The sequence below is a fragment of the Capra hircus genome, chromosome 25 (genome assembly GCF_001704415.2).
Source record: "Capra hircus breed San Clemente chromosome 25, ASM170441v1, whole genome shotgun sequence".
Taxonomy (NCBI): Eukaryota; Metazoa; Chordata; class Mammalia; order Artiodactyla; family Bovidae; genus Capra; species Capra hircus.
This window is the reverse complement of record NC_030832.1, coordinates 35,647,788-35,666,372: the sequence shown is the minus strand read 5'-3', so window position 1 is coordinate 35,666,372 and position 18,585 is coordinate 35,647,788. Positions and strand designations below refer to the sequence as shown.

General features: G+C 50.1%; 1 protein-coding gene and 1 non-coding gene across 8 annotated transcripts in view; one reads left to right on the top strand and one right to left on the bottom strand.

Annotated features, from left to right (window-relative positions):
• The window catches only part of CUX1 (cut like homeobox 1), a 361,373-nt gene that overhangs the window by 303,593 nt on the left and 39,195 nt on the right, over window positions 1-18,585 (top strand). For 4 of the 7 annotated variants that reach the window (XM_018040279.1, XM_018040278.1, XM_018040277.1 and 1 more), the window contains exons 21-22: window positions 14,655-14,957; window positions 17,751-17,939. The exons of the other annotated variants lie outside the window; for them this stretch is intronic. In XM_018040279.1, coding sequence (XP_017895768.1) covers window positions 14,655-14,957; window positions 17,751-17,939 — 492 coding nt within the window. The remainder of the gene's footprint in view (window positions 1-14,654; window positions 14,958-17,750; window positions 17,940-18,585) is intronic. 7 annotated transcript variants of the gene reach the window in all.
• TRNAG-CCC lies at window positions 6,737-6,810 on the bottom strand. The gene has a single exon. It is a non-coding gene; the product is annotated as a tRNA-Gly (tRNA).

Sequence of the window (18,585 nt, the reverse complement as noted above, 5' to 3'; positions counted from 1 at the left end):
AAGGATAGGACAAGCCAAGCCTGGCCTCACCTCCCCTCCCCTAGGGCATGCCACACCTCCAGGCCCCACACAGGCCTCCCTGGGGAGGCAGCCACCAAGCGAGACAGCCCAGTCCATGTTGCGTCTCCAAGCAGCAAATGTTGTCGTCAGGATCCCCAGGAAAGGCTGCTCCAGCACACATCAGCCCCCAAGGGTCTCTGTTCTCCCCCGAGTGGGATTCATTACTGTGTCTCCATAAAAAGAGGATAGAATCAGAGAGATTCTGCTGTTGTTCAGTCATTCCAGTTGTGTCTGACTCTTTGTGATCCCACGGACTGCAGCACACCAGGCTTCCCCCTTTCACCCATCTCCCTGAGCTTACTCAAACTCACATCCACTGAGTCAGTGATGCCATCCTACCATCTCATCCTCTGAGTAACCCAGAGTTAGAGATTTGACTTTTTTTATTTGTATTTATTTATTTTTATTTTTGGCCGTGCTGGGTCTTCTTTGCCGTGCAGGCTTTTCTCGAGTTGCAGCATGCAGGCCTCTCATTGCCGTGGCTTCTCTAGTTGCCAAGTATAGCCTCTAGGGTGTGTGGGCTTCAATAGTTGCCGCTCCCCGGCTCTAGGACAGGCTCAATAATTGTGGCAAACGGGCTCAGTTCCCCCAAGGCATGTGGGATCTTCCTGGATCAGGGATGGAACCTGTGTCTCCTGCATTGGCAGGCGGATTCTTTACCACTGAGCCACCAGGGAAGCCCTTGACTTTTATTTTTAATTATAGTTTATGTGTTTTTGTTTTCAATAAGTAAAATGCATCATGGCTACAAAATGCAGGATTTAAAAGAGCTCACATCCCTTTTAAAAAATAAGTCACCCTCCCACCCTCATCCTCAAGCCCCCAGGCACTCTCCCCAAAGGCACTTCTGCTGGTTTCCTGCAGAGAGCTTGTGTATCTAGATGTTTGCTGCACATAGAAGGGCGCACATAGGACTCAAGGTGTGCCTTGCTTTTCTCACCTGGCAATAGATTGTAGAGACTCCCCCAAGGCCAGCACATAAAAAATTTCCTCCTCTTTTCCCTGATATAGGGAATTCCTATGTCTGACCATACTATACTTTATTTAAGCAATCACCAGTGAAAAATACTTAGATTGCTTTTTAACAGCAGAACCTAAAACATGATCCTGCAGTGAGCAGCCTTGAGCATGTATGAGCTGCAAATGGACACAATGGGTTCAGAGCCGACTGCAGAGGGCTCATCTTGTCTTGGCCTCTGAGCAGCTGTGTGGCCTTGGGCATGTGACTCAACCTCTCTGTGTCTCAGCCTCTCTGTGTCTCAGTTTCTTCTTTAAAATAGGAAAAGTACCTATCTCCTAGACCATAAGGAGTTTAAAACCCATGTTTAAAAGCCTCCAGAGCAGCAGCTGGCACTGAGGAAGTGCTAGTTGAGTGCCTGCTTTCCTACTGCTGCCCTTGAAGCCACTGCCATTAGGTCATTTCACACGCGTTAGGACAGCAAGGCTAGCTATAAAATCATGCGTGTGCACACCTGACGTGTCAGGTTCCTGGTCTTAAAACAGGAAACAGACCCAGCACTCACTTCTTGGGTGGAGACTCAAGTGGGAGCATTGCTGGGCGGTAGCTAGCGCAGAGGGTCAGCCAAGGGAGGACCTGCATGCAGTTCTCCAGCGTCCTGGCCTCCCAGAAATGTTGACCATCCATCTGCCATTCCATGAGGTTGACCCAAAATCTTGAGCTTCAAGAGTTAAGGACTGCAGGTCATTGCTCAGACCATCTGGGACAAACTCAGAGCCAGGCCATCTTGTCTGGATACACTCATCTGGGTGACTGGGCACAGGTGGCAGCCCCATCTCATTCGGCCTGGACCCTTGGTACTGGCACGTGCTAACTCCCCGTTAGGAGGAGGCCCCAGCAAGCCCTGGACACAGGCCTCTGGGCGCATCTCTTTTCTCTTCCCCTTAGACTTTCTTTGGAGAATGGAATTTACAGTACACTGGGCATTCAGTGCAAGAGGCAAAAGTAGGTCACAGGAGCAAATGAGGACTTCTGTTTTCAGTTTTAGTTCCAGAGAAGGAAGAAGAAGCTTAAATGTTTAAAAACCCTCAGGTAATTTTTTTAAAGGTGGTAAGACTACAATGAAGAAACTCATATGTTTGCATCTTTGATGTGCCAAGGGCAGTGCTGATACCTTTAATCCCTAATCAGGGAGCAGAAATGATGCCCCCCACTCCCCCCGTCTTTCAGATGCTCAGAGTGAGAAGCAGTTTGCCCCATCAAGGCGGAGGTCTAAGAAGCACAAGCACTCTGAGGCCAGTCTTGCTGCCATGGGGGAGCCCAAGGACTCTGTCCCCCATGACAGGTGAAGGGTTGGCCCCTGAAACGACACTCGGGGAAGTCAAGGCCACGTTCAAAACAAAGAACAAAACTGGGCTCAAATGATAAATGAGCAGATACTTAAAAATCAGATCCAAGATGCACAGAAAATCACATGCCTCAGTTAGTACCTAGGGCATCCCCTCGTGTTTCAGGCTGGGAGCTAGACATAAAGGAGGGGAACCCAGCATCAGGTCAGTGGCAGAGTCAGAGCCAAGTTCATGAAGCTCTGCAACAGAAAGGGTGTAACCCATCTGACCTGTGATGTGGGTCCATGCCAGTTTTAAGCCCCTTCCAGGCTAGATCTTAGGAAGACCCACATGGTGGCCCAGGTTCTTTCCTGAGCAAGGACAGCTTCATGCCCTCTTCCTGCCAGTGGCCCTCCGCCAGCCCAGGACCCTCAGTCCTGCTCCCTACAGACTGGCCTCTGGGCCACAGTCACGCTCAGGAGCAAGAAGGGGGTCCCCAGGAGAATGAAGTGAGCCAGGCAGCTTTCGTCATCGGCTTCATCTCAATTTCGTGTCTTCCTCTTCCCTTCAGAACTGGATTCCTAAATATAGCCCGAGTCTGAATTGGCAGATGTTGGGTTTGTCCTTTACAAGAGGGCCAAAATTAGCTTGTCATTTGGCACCTAAATAAAGCAGCCAAACTGCCTTTGTACCAGCTTTGCAACAAGGAGGGACTGGAGTTGCCGCGTTTTATTTGATAAGGAGACTTTTCTGGAAAGCCGAGCATCACCTCTGAAGCCAAGAGGCTGAGTCTGGAGGGACATGCCTTCCTCCAACTGGACGCCCTCACTCATGAATTACAGTCAGTTCGTTCCACATAGTTTAAATACCTTGTGAGATTGGAGGAGGAGGATCCATACTCCACAGAAATGGCACTTGGAGAGAACAGCCGTGGTGACTCTCAGTTGGGGAGGAAAAGAGCAATCTGTCCGGAGTGCCTGGAGGTGGGTGAGCACAGGGGCTCCCTAGGGGCAGCAGAAAGATGTTATAATCAATTACCACATCATAACACTGATGTATGATAATTACTGAGTGTTTCTCCTGAGATAGTGCAGCATTTGGCTGGGATGCAGTTCTTTCATGGTCCACTGCCTGATTAATATGCAAATAATAGGCTGATTGCATGATGAATGCAGAAAATGAGTTCGCTGATAACGTGAGCGCTGAAGCGGGAAGATGATAAATTACTTTTACTGACTGTCGTACATTTAAGTACCCTTTCTCAACAATTTCATCACAAATTAAGTAAAGCAGTGTGGAGAGATTAGGAGGATGTGTAAAATAATGTACCTTAATAGCTTTCCTAATACCATCGCATGCAACGAAAATGTCACTCAGTTCTATTCAGCACAGCCCAGGGCCTGTGGAGGGCCAGATCGGTGCACTCACCTGCGTGTTGTTGGGGAGCTGAGAAGCAGCCCGCCCCACCAGCACATTCCATATCAGCCAGGGATTCTCTAAGGAACATTCCATCACAGCGCAGACATTGTCTGCACGCCAGGCTGCCCGGCAGCGTTACTGAGAGGAGGCAGGCTGCTCTGGGGGCAAATCCGGGACCCTCCCCACAGATGGGCACGCGGAGGCCTGCTGCCCCCCAGGTGCCTCTGGGGAAGGAAAGTTTCTGAGCTGCAGACCTAAAAGACTCAGAAGGAAAACACAATCCAAAACCGCCTCTCAGTTCTTCCAACTCTTAGAAACACAGGAAAATTAATTCCACCACCAGAATGGCGGTCTGAGCTGCCTAGCAGACAGTAGCACTCCCAGCGAAGGACCGGCAGGTCTGCTCAAAGCCGTAAAGGAGCCCCCGAGAAAGAGAGAAAACACATGCGCACAGGCACACGCGCACAGTGATTAATCTTTGATTACAGCAGAGCAATTTAACTAGACGGTTTGTTTTTTCCCATCTCAGTAATATATATTTAGACTGTTTGTATGACATACATTTTCTCTTAATGCACAGGGATGCATTGATAAGTGCTCATACACACAGCTGGTTCGGTAATAAGGTTACTGAAGGTAATTTGAAGGCATTATTTCTAAATCAGTATGGATCTGTGGAGAGCTGGGAACAGGGTGAGCACCGTGCCTCCCGAGGCAGGGCCGGCCACATCGCCCAGGGCAGCTTCCACGGCCTCGCCAGGCTGGGGGTTCACCACCAAAGTTGATTTGTAGCCAAAGGAAGGGTTTTGACTTTTAATATTCCCAAACTCTGCTTTGACACATGTATGTCCTTGAGGGCTCGTAAAAGATACAGGAGAAAAATAACGGAAGTCTGGCGGGGGAGCATATTTACATGCAGTACCCACCCCCCAGATGAGTGCTCAGGCCCACCTCACCTAGGCAGCTTCCCCGGGTGTGGTTGGAGTCAACTCAGAATTGCTAGGATCCTTCCCCACTCCACCCAACACCACGTGCTTTCCCAGCCTGGGGAGAAAAGAGGAGGGTAGGAAACCATCCTTCCCCTCCGTGAGGAGGTGAGAGAAGTTCCCGGTGGCACAAGGCGGTGCTGATGGGAGGAGGCCCACAGACTCAGTTGTGGGCAGCCCATCCGCTGCGGCCTGCTGTGGCTAGCTCCCCAAGACGGCCCTCCTACCTCCACTCTTCCGTCACTCACCTCCGTCGCTGACCTCCCACCACGTGTCTGTCGTCCCCTCCAGGGAAACAACCAGAACTGAGCTCAGCCTCTTCTCCCAGATCTGTTCTCCATCCAGCCTTCCTTGTGAAAGCACCGCCGCCACTACTGTCACCTGAGTGGGGGCCCTGGCAGCCCCCCTCACACCCTCTCTCCTCACGCCCACTCCCAGACACGCACACACACACACAGTTTCTGGTTCCTAAACATCCAGACCCATCTCTCCAGACTGTATATCCGGCTGGGCCCCTGCCCTCCTTCAGATCCTTCCCTGGGATTAAAGTCCCGCCTTCTCAGTGTGTGACCGTCCCTCCTGCACCTCCCCACCCGCACCATCTCTTTCTTGTTTGCTGTCCCCAGCCTCAGCATCAGCGTCATAGTGCTGTGAGCTGCCTGGACATCCCCCCCACCATCCTCCTGGTCTTCGCCTCAGGGGTCTTTGTGACAGTGACCTCGTAATGATGTCTGCCTGGGTCACCACTGTCCCCCACCTCCTAGCACCCACCTGGCACTGAGACGGTCCCTTTATTGAATGAAAGGTTCCCCCCTTCCCCCTGCCACTCTTCAAGTGGCTTGAAAGTCAGGCTTGCCACAAGTTAAATAGAAACTTTGCATTAAACAAGTTTTCTTTGTTAATAAGTAAACTATTTTGGCTTTTAAGTCACTATAAGAGTTCCTTGCACATGCTCAGTCACTCAGTTAGGTCCGACTCTTTGTGACCCCATGGACTGTAGCCCACCAGCCTTCTTTGTCCATGGAATTTTCCATGGAATTGTCCATGGAATACTGGAATGGGTTGCCATTTCCTTCTCCAGGGAATCTTCTCAACCCAGAGATCCAACTTGCATCTCCTGCATTGGCAGGTGAATTCTTTACCACTGAGCCACCTGGAAAGCTCAAGAGTTCCTTGCTGCTGCTAAGTCGCTTCAGTCGTGTCCAACTCTGTACGACCCCGTAGATGGCAGCCCACCAGGCTCCCCCGTCCCTGGGATTCTCCAGGCAAGAACACTGGAGTGGGTTGCCATTTCCTTCTCCAATGCATGAAAGTGAAAAGTGAAAGTGAAGTCATTCAGTCGTGTCCAACTCTTCTCGACCCCATGGACTACAGCCCACCAGGCTCCTCCATCTGTGGGATTTTCCAGGCAAGAGTACTGGGGTGGGGTGCCATTGCTTCCGGTTACATGTGCTTTAATTTGCTTCCTGGGAGTCCCAGAGGCTGCTCTCCAGGCAGAGTTCCTTAGGCAGACTTAAAAAAATGTTCTCACACCAGCACCTACTATCTCAGTTTTGCTATAGAAGCAGAGCAATTTGGTAGGTTTGCTGAGATTTTCAGTGACTTAAGGCAGTGTCCAGGTGGGCTGAGGGCCAAACAGTATTGCCAGCCCAGGGCCAGCGAGAGGGCCAGGTAGGGCCTGGCCGTGGGAGGGGTGTGCACTGACGCTTGATGCCATCTCTTTGGGAATGGGCTTTCCCGAGATCAGGAGGAGACCGGCTTAGGCCCTTGAGGATGGGGCCTGGGTCAGTGAGACCCTCCCCTTACTCCTCTGCTGGTGTCAGGTGCAGGTAAGCAGGCTGTTCTGTGGTGGGGCCACTTCACATGCTCTGATATGTCTTAGCGTGTTGTTGGGTTACTTCTGTTCCTTTCTTGATAGCCAGTATGCAGGAGGTGCGAAAACTCCTACGTACAGAATCTTTTTGGTTGTGGCACGCAGGATCTAGTTCCCTGACCAGGAATCAAACCTGGGCCCCCTGCATTGGGAGTGCAGAGTCTTACCCAACTGGACCACCAGGGACGTCCCTCTCCACGTATTTTGTTTCAAGCCCCTGCTACTCAATCCAAAGACCACTCATACTCAAAAGCAGAAAACTCCACATGGTTACATGGGCCATGTCTAGTGGAGATGTGGCTGGAGAAATAGGTGGGCTCCTGATGGGCCACGAGCATCTGCCCAGAGACTTGGAGGCAGGGGGCCATCAGCGCAGCCTCCCCCGCCCCACCCCCAAGGCAAGGTCTGGTGCTCAGGGATGTCAGAGAGAGGGTCTCATGTCAGCCTGTGACCCTGAAACACAGGAGGGCAGATCAGGCTGCCATTCACCTTTGACACAGAGAAGCTCGTTATTTCTAAAGAGGGCTGTCAGCCATAAACCCTCAGGTCGGGGGTCCCTTTGGAGAGGAGCCACATGAACCTCGGGTGAGTCCTCACATTTCAATTCGGGTTCCATGTCCCCAGCACGATTGCGCATCTGAACTCGGCCGGGAGCGTTCTGGGCTGGTGGTCACCCTGCGGTGGCTTCTGAAGCTGTCCCCACTGTCAGCTGGAAGGGCCCTGAAGCTGGGCAGGGCCCTCCTCTGCTGAGGCTCCCCTTCCCCCTCTGGCTCCGTCTCCACCCTGTGCCTCCCTGGCACCCCTCTTCCTCTGCTCTTTGATTTCTGCCCTCGCTCGACCATGTTTCCATGCGCCATGCCATAACCTTACTGTTCCCCCAACCTTCTCCTTCCCTTTCCCATCTTCCATACTCGTCTTTCTAGTCACTTGGAATTTCCTGGCTTGGCGCGGGCTCAAAGCCTAAACTATGGACATAATGAAAAGTGGTGCATCAGACCAGCCGCCAGTTAAATAATGTTTGGGTTCTTGTCAGAATGTCACAGAGTACCCTGTCATTTTGTTTCAGCAACTTGTCCTTCTGAATGCACAGTTCGCCTTATGGCATGCCAGCAGTAAAAATGTCACTTACAATAATTACTTTTTGGTGAAAATGCTTGCTGACTTCCTACCTTCAAGCTGTTTTTTACACAGTGGGGAGATAATAAGAAATGACTTTATCCTGACTGCTCAAATGAACACTAAATGGAATTTGGGTTATTATTACTGCAGATAGAGGGCTAGGTATGGAAATTTAAACAGTGGATCGTGTAAACTGCAGAGAGATTTGTCTCTGAAAATTATAGCAGGTGTGCATTTTCAATTGGCTTCCACTGAAAACTTAAGGCAGCTGTTGTTTGCCTGCTGTTTTTGGAATATAATATTTTTCTAATCCTTTTATAGTTCCTGAAAGCTCTGTGTATTTTAGGGGCCTTGAGTCACTGTCTGTGCTTCCTGTATCTTACATTCCAGACTTCTTTTCTGCAAGATTCGGAAATTAATCTTGGAAAATTAACCTTCCCCCCAAAATTAATCCTTACAGATCATTTTTTAAATGTAACACCTTACTACTGGCGTCAGAATTGGATTAGATGGTCTGTGTAGCTAGGCTTTTAAGGCAAATTACCCATTTTCAGTTGCCCCAGTTCCACAGGCTGCAGACTCCTTGAAAGCATGATCTGTGTCTAATTTCTCTTACCCCTTGGAATGTACCTGATGGTCCAGTTGTTAGGACTTGGCACTTTCACTGCTGGGACCCCAGGTTCAATCCCCGGTCAGGGAAGTAACCTCCCACAAGCTGTGTGGCTCGGCTAAAAGAAAACAAAAAAGTAAAAATAATATCTCTTATCCCTCTGCCAAGGAGAGTTCACAACACAAAGCAGGAGCTTTAAAAATGTTGGCGTGGGCGAGAGAAGGAATGGATGAAGGCAGACAGGCTGTTATAACACTGCAGTGACTGACCGGTGGAGGCTTCCCGCTCCCAAGCTGGTCAGATCCTTGCTCCACCGGAGTGACCTGGACCAAGTCACGCTGCCCATCGGACCCTCGGTGTCTGGGTGCAGGGTTTATATTCCCAGCACAGGAGCATCGTGAGAATTGAATGAGCCAGTATGTAAGTGCCCTTAGCCCCCGGCTGCACTCAGACGAGGTTCTAAAGATGTTCTGGTTCCCTTCCTTCATCCCAGAGGTGGGTGGGCTTTGGAGACCTGACCGTCGTGTTTCCTGAGGTGAGGTCAGAAACATGGACACATGGAGTGTGGGTGGAGAAACCGTATTTTGCAAGGGTGGCCCAGCCGCTCTGCCGCTGACAGGCACACGAGTCCCGGGATCCGTGTGCACTGGCCCCACCCGTACAGGAGGGCTGCTTAGAGCACAAAAGGCGTAACTCGTTCCTGGCTGTGTAGCTCTGGGCGCGAGGTCATGTCTCTGTCCAGTGAGGCAGCTGGATGTATCTACCATTCCGTGTCGGGTCATGAGAATGGAACTATCTGTCCTAGTTCATTCCCGGGAGCCTCCGCACAGGGAGGGCACGAGAAACGCTCGCTTGAGCAGTAACTCCTGTTACAGGCAGTGATAGAATCGGGTTTCTTTCCTTTTTTTTTTAAATTTACTTTTTAATGGGAAAATAATTGCTCTTCACTGCTGAGTTGGTTTCTTCTGTAAAAGGTGAATCAGCTCTAAGTATATACGCATACGTCGCCTCCCTCCTGAGCCTCTCTCCCACCCGCCCCCATCCCACCCCTCTAGGTCATCCCAGAGCACCAACAGAATAGGGTTTCTTAACGTCATGTTCCTCCTCACCCCAAGATGCTCCTGTTGCAATGCACCCCCTCTTGGAACTGGACCCCCACGCCCCGTGGCCCAGGTTACAACATGGGACACACCTGTTCTTGCTCAGCCCTCTCAGCACGTCCACCCAGCCCTCAGCCCTGGTGACCCGATCTCCTGAACTTCTCCTGAATCTGTATCTCCCCACCCCCCGTCCCACCTTCCTGGGGCCCCATCCACACTCCCCATCGGCCTCCCGGCCCCCGCTGTGCTGTCCGTAAGTCCATTCTGTACTGAAGCAGCAGTGACCTGGCTTACTTTCTTACTGTTTGATGTTAGGTCTATAATATTTCAAACACAAGTTACAGAACAACCCAGTGAATGCCCATCACCCAACTTTAACCCTACCTTTTGATCATCATTCAATCCTACGTTTTTAAAGTAAATGAAACATCTGCCTCTCCTAGTCTCATTCCTCCTAGAAGTCAGCTGCCATCCGTCCTGAATGTGCACTCTGTCTTGGATGTGATTTTATCCCCTCACCATGTGTCTGACTGCACATCGCGCATGTAGGCGCTCAGCCTGTGTACCAGCGTTGTCGTCTGTTTGGTTCCACGCCTCAATCTGTGGGCTCACCACTATGCTATTGTGCCGTCCGGACCTTCTCACTGCTAGAGGGTTTTCATGATTTTTTTTGGTTTGGTTTGGTTTTTGTTTTGCTTTGTTTGACTTCCGGGATGCTAGTTCTCCAGCCTAGGATGGAACCAGTGCCCTGGGCAGTGAAAGCCTGGAGTCCTCACCACTGGATGGCCAGGGAATTCCCTTCACTGCTGTTTATAGTACATGGTGGATAGCAGGAATGTACCCTGGCTCCCAACTGCGCAAAAATTAAAACAGACTCCTTAGCCAATTCAAAGGCCCTGCACAACCCAGACCCTGGGGACCACTCCAGGCCTCGTATTCTCACTACATTCAATCTTACTGATGCCGCAAGCCCACCAGGTATCTGGAACAATCTGTCTCCCTTCCTTGTCGCTGCTACTCCTCCCACCTTGGCTGGCTAATTCCTGCTCATGCCTGAAGCCCCTCTGAAGTACTACCTCCCGGGAGGCCTCTGACCCCCCCAGACATCAGTGTCCCCACCCCCGGCCGTGTGCTGTGTCCCACTGGCCTGACTCAGCCGACATGGGGAGTAAGTGAAAGAATGACGCAGTGATGCGTCTTCATCCATGCTTCCTGCTGGGACTCTGTCCTAAGGGCGTTGATACTGAAATGTAATCCGAATACACTAAAACTCACAGTTCTATGCTCTCACTAATCAAGGTGTAGGATAATTCCATCATCCTCCCCAAATCCTCTCGTGACCCTCTGTGGTCACCTCCAGCCCTTGCTTGACTCCCAGCAACACTGATCTGGAGATTTCCCTGGCAGTCCAGTGGTTAAGACTCTGTGCCTCCACTGCAGGGGGACCCCAGGTTCGATCCCTGGTCAGGGAACTAAAATCCCACATACCACACAGTGTGGCCAAAAATAAATAAATATCTTTAAAAAATAATAATCTCAGGTGACTTGGCATAAACCAAATTCCCAGTCATCTTAAAAAAAGAAAAAAACAACACTGATCTGTTTTCTATCCCTGTAATTTTACCTTCTCTGGAACGTCATCTGAATGGCATCGCACAAGATATAGCTGCTATCTCTCTCACCAGCATCACAGTTGTGTGCCAGGAACTGTAGAAGAAGCAGCAATAAATCTTAAGGAGATTTACGTTGCATGCAGAGGCCCTTTATGTAGACAAATATGTTCCAGTACAACTCGGTAACTACTCTATTTTTTAACATCAGATTCGGATTTACTTAGTGCTGTGTGGCAGGTTCGTTCCTCACTACTACAACCCTGCCTATATTTTTCAGATGAGGAAACCAAGATGTTCCAAAAACTTAGGAATCACATTCAAGTTGGCATCACGAGTTAGTGGAGGCAACCTCCATCCCACGTTCAGTACCTTAGTGCCAAGCCCAGGGCTCCTCCGTTTGTGTGTGTGTGTCTGTGTTTTGGGCCTTGCTTAAATTATCTTTATGTAATTTAAAGAGAAGAGCACAAAACCTTGTTCTTTCAAAAAGTATCGTTTTCATCAGAGAGCTTGATTTGCTAATTTTTGGAAAAGAAAAGCAGTATTTCTCCTCTGTTGACGGTGTTTCTTCTCTCAAATGGTGAGTCATCGGGCACTGGTCTTCCTGCCACTGAGGGGCCCCCCACCCCTGGCGCCTCACCAGGGGGCGATGGGACCTGCTTGACGGATCTATTTTGTGATGCTGACCAAAAGTAGCTTTCTAGTCAAACAAATGACTTTGCAGTGTGATGTTCTGAGCGTATGGATTCGTGAAGTATCCAGGGGTCTGTTTCCTGTTGCCTCTTGTCCCTTTCGCTCCAAAAAAACTTGGGCCAAATTCTGCTCTCGGTGGCCAGAAACTAATGGCACCTGTATGTGCTGGTGAGCAATTCAGACACACACTAAACTGTTCAGACGCAGACTCGGGACAGGGGTGCAGACACCAGCCCAGAGACTAGTGGCACCTGTGTGTGCTGGTGAGCGATTCAGACACAGACTAAACTGTGTTTAGATGCAGACTCGGGACAGGGGTGCAGATGCCAGCCCAGAGACTAGTGGCACCTATGTGTGCTGGTGTGCGATTCAGACACAGACTCGGGACAGGGGTGCAGACACCAGCCCAGAGACTAGTGGCACCTGTGTGTGCTGGTGAGCGATTCAGACACAGACTCGGGACAGGGGTGCAGACACCAGCCCAGAGACTACTGGCACCTGTGTGTGCTGGTAAGTGATTCAGACACAGACTAAACTGTGCTTAGACATAGACTCAGGACAGAGGTGCAGATGCCAGCCCAGTACATTCCAAGGCCCATGGGGTTTTGGCCTTGGTTGGGGAGGCGGGTTGCCCTTGTCTGCAGTCATGGTGGGGAGCACAGAGGGACACCGGTAACATGCAGCGCACACCTCTGGTCAGTTCTTCCAGTGTTTCTGGCAAGAAATGCAGGAAGGCGAGTGGCTTTACTGAGGACACCTGAAAGAAAGAAACGTGCTTCCTCTCCAGCTACTCTGGGACCCACCGGCGCCCGAAAGGAAACCAGGGGCCGGTGCTTGGGAGGCGGCGCCAGGCGGCATGTTCTCCAGGCAGCCATTGTTCCGACCTTGCTGTGGGTTAAAGGACACCAACCTGAGAAGAAACCTGTTTATCATGTGGGGAATTCATGCCATCCTTGACAGTGTACAGTGAGCAAGATGGATGATCTGCCAAGTTGGTCCCTCGCTTGGGTGAATCAGGGCAAATTTACAGTACAATTCCTCTGCTGCTTCAGATACAAAAATAACATTTTCCAGGTTTCATATCCAGTTGTACAATGACCTGGAGGTGAGCAGAGAGAAGAAATCCGATTTGTAGGGTTCAGATCGCCTTCAAGATTTATATGGACCGTTTCTGCCGTTTACCTCTGCCTCTTTCACATCTTTCACAAGCCAGTGTTTGGTTTTTTATTTTTAACCTGATTTTCCATGTTGAGCACACAGCTTTATGTGATGGTAGAACTCGGTACTGGTTGAGGACAATAGATGGGTTTATTGCAGTTATTTTATTTGGGATTTTATCTTTCTAGGTATTTTTACAAAATATCTCTTGTACTTGGAATACATTTCAAGAGGATGGAATACGCTTTCCATCCTCTTGAATTCAGAATAGGTTGTTATCCTGGATATCATATGTCCGGTGAAGGACACTCCAGGTATATGATCTGTTAAAATTCAGTTATTGCAGGGATTTCCCCCCATAATCCAGTGGTTGAGACATCACCTCCCAATGTGGTGGGCAGGGGGCGAGGCAGGGAAAAATGCAGGTTTGATCATTGGTTGGGGAGCTCAGATCCCACATGCCCTGAAAAAAAACCCAAAACATAAAGCAGAAGCAATATTTTGACAAATTCAATAAAGACTTCTTTTTTAACGGTACACATTAAAAAAAAAAAAAAACGGAATTCAGCTTTTCCTTGGTATTACATTTTCTTTAGTGAGGTCACGAGAATTTGGGGGTCGACGTGTGCTGGTATTCACTGCATGGCCTGGCCTCACAGACTGCTGTCTCTGGAGATGTGGAGCCCACATGACAGGCTGGCCTAGCCCCTCACCCGTGATGCCGCGGGGTCTCACCATGTGCCCATTCGCAGTGGGGAGGAGAGACTGGGGGGAGAAACTGCATCCAGACTCCAAGCCAAAGGCAGGCTTTACCCTGGGGGTAGGACCGCAGTGCTCAGTCACTTTCATTTTCTCTATATTTGGAAATTAAGAGGTACGGAAGCCTTTATTCCTGGCATCCCCAAACTGGAATGGGTGTCAGGTTTTACAGGTAGTGCTGACAGAGGCCAGAAGGTACCACTCACCAACAGGGCACAGTGCCCTCCCCCTCACCAGGCACCTCCAAAGCCCCTTCTGAAGAAAGGAGAGCGTGGGGACCTGCCTACCCACACTGGCCTCGTCTCTTCCGGTCTCAGTGACCACCTGGCGTAGACAGACGAGAGCTGGGCTTTCAGAATCACATCCTGGGGTCTGACAGAGAGCCGGGTGGGTGTTCCTCTTCCTTCTCTTCTCTCCGTGGTCACTGTGGCGCCCTCCGGGATCATAATGAGAACGAACCTGGGGTCCCTGCTCAACCCTAGGCCCCCAGGGGCCTGCAGCCAAGGCCTTAGGTCTCTTCTTCAGGGTTTTCATCATTGTGGTGACTGCACATTGCAGAGAGCCCTCACTTAAAATAATATGTCCACTCACTTTGTGCTGGAAATTATGGATAAAATAAATACTCAAATTATAATATAGCCAAGATGCTTCTGAATTATAGAATTAAGGGTTTCTGTGGGAAGGAAGTCATGACAGTGATTAATAGGGCATACTTTTTTTAACAGAATGCCCTTTATTGAGTCTTCAGAAACATACTGTTTAAACCCCTGCTTTTACTTCTTTCACTGTTATTATTTTTATTTCTTTAATACAGAAAATAAAAGGTTAATTCTCAGTCACAATTCATTTGGACCCATAGACTGCCATGCTGTCTCCTTTTTATACAGATATCTACTTAGTAATTCCTAGATAAGGCAAAGAGGTGCGTGTGGGGAAAAACCTCCATTCTCAGCCTTGGGTTTCTGTGTGCTCTAATTCCAGAAAGCACTCCAAAGACCTCCGCCAGCTGCAGCCCTGCACCCGAGTCACCCATGAGCTCCAGCGAGTCAGTGAAGAGCCTGACTGAACTGGTCCAGCAGCCCTGCCCCCCCATAGAAACGAGTAAGGATGGCAAACCTCCAGAACCCAGCGACCCGCCCGCCTCAGACTCCCAGCCTGCCACCCCACTGCCTCTCTCCGGACACTCAGCGCTCAGCATTCAAGAGCTGGTGGCCATGTCTCCAGAGCTGGACACCTACGGCATCACCAAGAGGGTCAAGGAGGTGTTGACCGACAACAACCTCGGTAGGTTCCCTCCCCAGCTGCTAAGTCAAGAGGCGGCAGGCCATTTCCTGTTGGGGGTTCTCAGGAGGAGTGGGTGGAAGGGGCCTCAGGCTTGGCCAGCCAAAGGGTTTAAACGTTCCCAGGCTACCTACGGGAACCTAAAACGTCCTACAGTTGTGAGCACCAAGGGTTCGTAAGGGTGTTAGAAGTCCAAGGTCAGCCCCAGCCCACTCCTGCACCCCCACTGGGACCTCTTGGAAGACAGGCATGCCAGCCAGAGTCAACTTGGGCAGTGCAGTCTGACCACCAATTGCCCAGAGGCGCTCTAAATCCTGGGGAGTGAGGGGGTTCAGAGCAGGGAAGAGTCAGCATGAGCCCAGCAGCATCTGGTTGGTGTCTCTGACCCAAAGTGGGGGCCAAATTAGCAAATTACAGATGAAGCAGGCAGCTTGGTCAAGACCCAGGCATCATCTTAACCTTTGACCTGGGATCTTGGCATATTCGTGTTCATGTGTTAGTCTCTCAAAGTCATAGCAGAATGTGTGTGTGTGTGTGTGTGTGCATTTTAAAGGGTGACGGTTAGTAGCTTTCTTCACGCTCTCAAATGTATCTGTGACTTCCAAAATGACTGAGAGCCACTGCTATGAAACCTCTAAAAGTAATACACGTAATTTTCTGAAAATAATCACTTAATTCCCCCCAACACCCCTGTCCCAGTACAACGGGGTGGATCAAGCAAATAGTCACTAGCTATTCATATATATCCCTTTCCTGAACATAATAAGCTCCTTGGAATGAAATGAGATTGACTTGCCAGGTTAGAATTAAGTAAAATTTATTTAAAACAACCACAGTAACAACAACAACAGATGGTAAGGGGGCTTCCCTGGTGGCCCAGTGGTTAAGAATCTGCCTTTCAGTGCAGGAGACATGGGTTCAGTTTCTCGTCAGGGAACTAAGATCCACATGCACTGCAATGAAGACCCAGCACAGCCAAACTTTTTTTTAATCTTTTAATAAAAATTAAAAAAAAAATTTTTTTTAATGGTAAGGACCTGGGATGTTTATAAGCTAAACTGAGAGTTTGAAAAGCCGAAAAACCTCAGGTTTCCAAAATCAGTAAATGTTGGGGTTGGTAAAAATGTTACTGCTGCTAAGTCGCTTCAGTCGTGTCCGACTCTGTACGACCCCATAGACGGCAGCCCACCAGGCTCCTCTGCCGTCCCTGGGAAGAACACTGGAGTGGGTTGCCATTTCCTTCTCCAGTGCATGAAAGTGAAAAGTGAAAGTGAAGTCACTCAGTTGTGTCCTACTGTTAGCGATCCCATGGACTGCAGCCTACCAGCTCCTCCATCCATGGGATTTTCCAGGCAAGAGTACTGGAGTGGGGTGCCATTGCCTTCTCCGGGTAAAAAATGTTAGGCTCAGTTAAAATGACTGATATCAAAAAAATTTATTTTCTCAAATCCAAAACTTTGCATGCAGTAAACTTTTACTTGGAGTCCCACTTGTTACAAAGCAGTGCTCTATTGACTACCCTGTGAGCGCAGCTGGGGGTGTTTCCCTCTCACAGATGGAGGATGTGAGCCAAAGAAGGAGTAAGCCAGTCATCAGGGTCACCCTCGGGCTTCCCAAGTGGCTCAGTGGTAACGGATATGCCTGCCAATGCAGGAGAATTGGGTTCGATCCCTGGGTCAGGAAGATCCCTTGGAGGAGGAAATGGCAATCCACTCCAGTATTCTTGCCTGGAAAATCCCATGGACAGAGGAGCCTGGCGAGCTACAGTCTATGGGGTCGCAGAGTCGAACACAAGTGAGCATGCACGCTGGGTCACCCCACACTGAGGGGCAGAGCCAATGTCGTGGTCCGGAGGCTTTATGGTACCAGACCCCGGCCTCTGATCCCGGTCTCCACCTCCACTCGAAGTCCAGTGCCTTGCAGTCCTCCTGTCAGGTCTTTCCGGTTGTGTCTGGTTCTCGTCTGTGCCTTTCAAAGTGCTGGCCCCTCTTCACCTGCGACTGAATGGCTCTCAGAGAAGAGAAATCTTCCTTTCAAGCCTCTGATGAACACTGCAGACCTAACGCCACTGTGCTCTCCAGAGCGCAGTACCCTCTGATCAGCCCAGGGAGCAGGCTACTTGAACTGCAGGGACAGACTTCAGAGCTGGAAATGGCCTGCTTGTCAGGAAAATAAAGCTGAGGAGCTCTTTCTCCTTCTCTTTCCTGCTGTGACCTTGGGTCAAGTGGCCTGTTTTCTCAGCAAGACCTGATAACCTTGCTAATCGTGAAAGGAGCCAGTGCAGACGGCCCCGTTTGAGGCTCTGAAAGAGAGGTCGCCCCATGAGCTACTTAACCTCCCGAGCTCGGGTTTGGGATTAGCCACCTCTGATAGATGCAGCAGGTGTTGTGCGGGCCTTGGTTCATCCGAAACCCAAAGACTCCTTCTAGAGAAACCTTGTGCATAAGCAGAATGTAAGAGGAATACTGACTCCATCACCCATGGAGGTCGTGACAAGTCTGGTTGAGGAAGTGCTTCTAAGAAGTGCTTGCTCAGGACTTCCTCAGTGGGCCAGTGGTTAAGACTCAGAGTTCCCAATGCAGGGGCATGGGTTAGATGCCTGGTCAGAGATCTAAGATTCTGCATGCCACACAGCTTGGCAAAAAAAAAAAAAAAAAAACTGCTTTCACTAAACCTGGGACTGATAAGACTCTGGGTCTTGAACCCCCGTTTCTGATTTCACTCTGACACCTACTTGTCCTGCCAGCTCCCTGAGTCTCAGCAATGACACCTCTCTTGGTTTTGTTCTTTCTCCAGGTCAGCGCTTATTTGGGGAGACCATCCTCGGACTCACCCAAGGCTCTGTCTCCGACCTCCTTGCTCGCCCCAAGCCCTGGCACAAGCTCAGTCTGAAGGGACGGGAGCCCTTTGTCCGGATGCAGCTGTGGTTGAATGACCCCAACAACGTGGAGAAGCTGATGGACATGAAACGGATGGAAAAGAAAGGTAACTTCCCGCCCCCGCCCCAGCCCGTTGCTTTCTCATTTATAAACCCACTGTTGCTGATGAGGGACACTGATCTTCACACTGAGCTGATGAGGGACACTGATCAATGTCCAAGGAACTGTAAGGCAGGGTGCAGGATATTTTGACAGTCCTCTGCAGATGAGTACCTAAATGGACTGAAGAGATTTGTGTTTTTTTCTGCCTCAAGACCTGAACCCAAGGACATTTAGCATCGGAGGGCACTTTGATAATTCCTCAGTTGCCCTGGTGGCCAGTGTAGCTTTCTCTTCGAGAGAGTGTAAGGCCACTTGGTGTTGGTTCTTTTGTTTTGCTGGGTGGGTGGGGTATTGCAGCATTTCATTGCACATGCACCATCATGGCAGGGCTTCCACATATTATCCTTTCGAAGAGATCGTTCAAAAATGCATTTGTAGGGCTTCCCTCATGGCTCAGTGGCAAAGAATCCACCTACCAGTACTGGAGACAAGCATTCGATCTCTGATCTGGGATGATCCCACGTGCAATGGAGCAACTAAGCCCGTACACCACAGCTATCGAGCCTGTACTCTAGAAGCCGGGAGCCTCAACTACTGAGCCCAAGGGCCACAACTACTGAAACCCAAGCGCCCTATAGCCTCTGCTCCGA